The sequence below is a fragment of the Anabas testudineus genome, chromosome 16 (assembly GCF_900324465.2).
Source record: "Anabas testudineus chromosome 16, fAnaTes1.2, whole genome shotgun sequence".
Taxonomy (NCBI): domain Eukaryota; kingdom Metazoa; phylum Chordata; class Actinopteri; order Anabantiformes; family Anabantidae; genus Anabas; species Anabas testudineus.
The window spans coordinates 10,810,640-10,815,455 of NC_046625.1; the positions used below are offsets into that span (position 1 = coordinate 10,810,640).

Sequence of the window (4,816 nt, forward strand, 5' to 3'; positions counted from 1 at the left end):
TTCAACTTCATAGCTTTTATTTACTCTGAATGGAATTATTTTTGAAAACCAAGTTACAGTGAGGTAACTATAACTGTATCAATACTTAGGCATTTTTTTATGCACACAAGAAACAGGTTTGAGCTCATAAACATGCAAACAGCCAGACACCAGTAGCATCTGTTTTCGGTGTCAGCAGTGTCACATATGACATGGTCATATAAAACATTTTTATATTCGTTATGGTGCTACAAACATTTTAAGAGTTTGTAGTAAATCTTCTTCAGTCTTCTTGCCCACCTTCTGGTTCTTTGCCCTTGTGTCTCTTGCCTCCCTTGCCTGTCTTCTTTTGGTAATAACATTTTGCCAGGTCAGACACACACCGGCAAAACTCTCGGAAGTTGACCTCACCATCGTGGTTTTTATCTAGCATCTCCATGGCCTGCTCAATGTCGTCTGCATTAATTTTGCTCTGGAAAAAATAGGTTCCCACAGTTAAACGGCAGCACAGAAAGCACAAAATCACATGCAAACTGTGACTGACTTAGAATTTCCTTACTTTTAATTCAGGACTTTGTATTTCCTGCTCCAACACCTTCTTTAACTCATCTTTGTTCAACTGGGTTTTCTTGCCTTCATCATCAGCATATTCCAGAAATATATCCACAATATTTGTAATGACCTGGTCCAGACGAGCCATAGCTGTAGCTGTAGGTGGAAAAAAATGTTGCAGCTGCATTTTGGGTAATTAGCCGAGAAATGTGAGAAAATTACTCTTATAAATCATACATAGAAAAAAAAGTTTTTGCACTGACAAGGTTTATGAAACCTCTTGTCAGGCACACGATATGATTATTGTTCAGAGTTGCTTAGTTTTGCTGTACCATGAAATAAGGTCATGAGATACTTTCAAGATGTGGATCAATACTTTTTCGCCCATTTACAAAACACATTCTGTCACTCCCATTGCGAGTTTCAGACTGTCTGGCACCTATGACGCTCGGAATCTGGATCAAAAGCTGCTATGTTCATTCTTTCCACAAAACTCCCTCCCTCGCCATCTTGCTTTCCATCCGTACTCACCACAGAGTTCACAGCAACCAAGAGGAGAGCGATCACGTTCGTCCCAGCAGCTGTCCCAAGTGAAACTGTTGTCAGACTGAGAGGAGAGCCTCCTCTTAAAGGGTAGACACACGCTGACACACACATGCAGGCATGTGTGCAAACACACACCAACAGTGACTCATGCCATGTTAATGAGTGTTTATTTGAACATGTTTTCAAGTCCCTCCCATTCATCCTGTTACATAACTCAGCCTCCATTTTTTTTCCACTCCTGTGTTCCAAGTCAGTTGAAAGGCAGCATTTTCTTATTTTCGTGCCTGCCCCCCCCCCCCACCCCCACCCTCTGCGCCAACTCCCTTTAACAGGTCAGTTCAAACTGTTCAGGACCAGCCTATCCTCATACAGACCATATTACTTTCACTTATTGAACACTATCAGATTCTCCCTGCAGGAGAGGGAAAGGAAACAGAGATGGAGGATCATGTGATGTTAATTACCAAAAAAGTTCATCCTTCCACACTCTGCCGATTGGGGTATGAGTTACAGTTTCCCTGCTGGAGAGCCTTTGTACCTCTGCAGTGGTAAATCTGCACCAGGGACATGAACATGAGATTACAAAAGGTTACGTATTAATAAAAAATAACTCTGAACTTCCTTCTTAATATTTGATTAACCACTCAATCTTAGAGATAAATATTTTAAAGGTAGTTTTAAAAATAAAAATATTAAACAACTTTATCTGACGATGTTGCCTGTTGCCGCAGATATGAACTCAATGCAAAAAAGTAAATCAAAAAGGTTTCCCTCAAAGTTATGAGTGTGGGGTACTGGATCCTCTTTACTGCTGTACAAGACAAAGCAGCACTAAAAGGAGGTGACAACTATTCCTGTTCAGTGTAATGTATAATTTATATGCTGCATGTTGCTCAGAAAATAAAAATCTAACCAAAATACTCAATACATCATTGACCAGGACAGCTAAATTACACTTTTTACCCTTAATTACAAAAACACATTTCTTAAAAACAGAGCAAGTAAAAATATATTCACTACAGTGCATTCACTAGACACTACATAAATTAACCTAGGAAACATCCAGGCCATGTAGTTGTAGTAACCGAAAACTAAATCTACATTTAGCACTTCACTAATAAATAAATAACAAAATTGAGATTCATTCTGAAACATCATATCTTTGTCCAGGGTTTGGCCAGAGAACTTTATCTATGTCACGAGCTATATTTTTCATTTGCCAGGAAACAAACCCTCTGGTGTGAATCCAGCCTTGACAGCACTCCACAGATATGTCACCACCTTCCTGTTCCATCGCCTCTAATACATTTGGTCATCTTTCAATTCTACAGATGCACTGTAGACCTGTAACAGTAGTATTGTAATCAACTCACAACGTTTATGATACAGTTTTCTGTGTGTCAAATGTTGTACAGCAAGAAACAATTATCTGTTCTCTTCTCTGAATGTGCTGATGGTGATGGTCACAGAGAACCTGCTCGGATTGGGTTGGACTCTTAGTCCTGCTTTCCTCATTGACATCTCATATCAAGGACATGGACTACTGCATCAACACGTGTGTTCAATTTTGAGTTGTTCTGTGTAAAAGATGAGAGAAGCTGTGTTGGAGTTGTGTTCTCATTTGGTGTCAGTTTTTTACAACATTGTTTGTGTGTTTAAAGGTTAGAGCAAAAAAGAGCAAATGAGGTTTGCAAATTGTGTCTAAGTACCTGAACAGTGTTTAAGTTTTGGCCGAAAGAGAAAATTAAATTAAATTAAATTAAATTTAAAAATGAATTTAGGCCACTGAGAATGGTTAGTTTCATGACATCTAATGGTGAATTAAAGACACTACATTGCCTCCCAATTGAATTTTGTCACCAGCTGAGCTGCATCCTTTGTCTGTACACATTTTTAAATTCATATTTATTGTTTAGTATTAATTAATGATTTCCCATCTCAATCAGTATCAACATTTTCTAACATTTTTACAGCATTTTCAGGAACATTGAGATGTGGGATAAAGTCACCAGTGCTGCATGTGGGAACACGAGTCTAATATTAGAGGAACAAGCTGTTTAGCACCAAACCACCACCTCCAAAACCCACAAATATTTAAACTACACCAAATCCTTGACACATTTATACATTTGTTCATGAGGCATAACCTTAACTTAACTAAGACAAAGTGATAAAACCTGCTTACACTTACTCTGCCTGCCTTAGAACCATGTACCTCAATTGTAAGTCACTTTGGATAAAAGCTTCTGCCAAATGACCAAATGTAAATGTACACTGCCTTAGCTCGATTTTCTTGGATCAATGAGCATTTATTGGTAAAATAGTGTATATCAGATTAATTCAGCAACATTTATACAACAAAAGCTCTGCGCAATCACACAAGCATGAGGTGAAATCTTGGTAAAAGAAATTTTATTTGTGAATTAAAAATGCATTTGTGTTACATAATTGTAGAAAAAAAAAGGCAGCATCCTTATGTTCACTTATATTTGCTCTTCACTTCTTTCCCTTCAGTTCATGGAGCACGTAACACTTCTCACAGGCCAGTGAGAGGCCGGCGACGAGGGGAAGAAACTCTTCAAAGTCCAGCTGGTCATCTCTGTTGCTGTCCAGATCTTTCATGATGCAGTCCACAGTTTTGGGGTTCTTCTGGCTCTGTGTTGACAAGATGTGTTCAAGAGCAGTAAGTTACACATGTGATTTGTCAGTGGGCAAATGGGATTAAATAAGAACATTCTTACTTTTAGGAATGTAGGTAACTCATTCTCAATTAACTTTTTCAGTTCTTTCTTGTTTAAGGTTTTTCCATTGCCGTCTTCTTTGGCGTAGCGGTGGAAGATCATGATCAGGTTCTCCATGCATTTCTCTAATTCAGTCATGGCTGCAAGTGGATTCTGAAAGATAAAAAGATAAGTCAAATTGATTGGGAAATATAGCCTCTTTTGTCTATCTGGCGGAGAATAAGATTAATTGATTGATTAGTTGATTGATTAATTGATTGATTGATGCTATAGTTTCAGTTACCAAGCAAACAGAGTTCTATCTGCACCTGAACCATGTACAACACTAAAACAACTTACTTTACATTGTAACATCTAAAATGTACCTTTTTAAATTTTACTTTACATTACCCTACATTAATGTTGTTAAATTACAAGGTTGTATTCTGTCCGTTCAGTACTTCATCCAAAACTAACTCACATTTAAGTGAGGATGTGGGTGTTGGTTTTTTCTGGCACTCTAAGTGAATTCTTTGGCTATAAGACATCGCTTTCTGGCACTTGAACTTAAATCCCACTTCTCTCTCTACTTTTCCCTCTATTTTTGTAGTTAAGTTTCAGAAAAGCAATCCAGACATTAAAAACAAAGAAAAGTGACATTATATGAAGGGCAGCTGAGGACCAGTTACTACTTGTCAGAGGGGGAAACTAATGCGCCACCAACGCCCAAATCCCACCCATGGAAACATGCGTATCTTTTTCAAACAAACCTAAACTGTGAAAAAATGCAGCTTTTGCATGAACTGTACAAACCTCAAACTACCAACAGATTTAGGAAAGCAGCATGAACTCGAGCAACTTTGACAATAACACAAGGCAACAAGGAAAACAGAATAGTGTTTGTTTAAATATTTGTAATGAACTTACCAAAGCACAAAGAGGCTGAAATAGTGTTGAGATTCAGTGAGGACTGCACAGGCTCACTGAAAGTTTATACAGGAATTTATAGTCAACGCCCA

At 38.0% G+C, this 4,816-nt stretch overlaps 2 protein-coding genes across 2 annotated transcripts; both read right to left on the minus strand.

Annotated features, from left to right (window-relative positions):
• Positions 1–1,226, minus strand: s100w (S100 calcium binding protein W). The gene is made up of 3 exons (XM_026372854.1): positions 1,063–1,226; positions 539–687; positions 1–451 (listed from the first exon to the last, which is right to left on the minus strand). Exons 2-3 carry the CDS (start codon positions 677–679, stop codon positions 263–265), a joined length of 330 nt encoding a protein of 109 aa, XP_026228639.1. The 5' UTR covers positions 680–687; positions 1,063–1,226; the 3' UTR covers positions 1–262.
• Positions 1,227–3,472: 2,246 nt separating this feature from the next.
• s100a10b (S100 calcium binding protein A10b) lies at positions 3,473–4,816 on the minus strand. The gene is made up of 3 exons (XM_026372855.1): positions 4,725–4,816; positions 3,819–3,971; positions 3,473–3,732 (listed from the first exon to the last, which is right to left on the minus strand). Exons 2-3 carry the CDS (start codon positions 3,954–3,956, stop codon positions 3,574–3,576), a joined length of 297 nt encoding a protein of 98 aa, XP_026228640.1. The 5' UTR covers positions 3,957–3,971; positions 4,725–4,816; the 3' UTR covers positions 3,473–3,573.

What these genes read in the sequence shown, in the direction of transcription:
- s100w (XM_026372854.1), bottom strand. Translation starts at nt 679, where the DNA reads ATGGCTCGTCTGGACCAGGTCATTACAAATATTGTGGATATATTTCTG. An exon ending in TACAAAGTCCTGAATTAAAA is followed by an intron (nt 452 to 538) that starts GTAAGGAAATTC and finishes TATTTTTTCCAG; the next exon opens with AGCAAAATTAATGCAGACGA.
- s100a10b (XM_026372855.1), bottom strand. Translation starts at nt 3,956, where the DNA reads ATGACTGAATTAGAGAAATGCATGGAGAACCTGATCATGATCTTCCAC. An exon ending in AGTTACCTACATTCCTAAAA is followed by an intron (nt 3,733 to 3,818) that starts GTAAGAATGTTC and finishes TTGTCAACACAG; the next exon opens with AGCCAGAAGAACCCCAAAAC.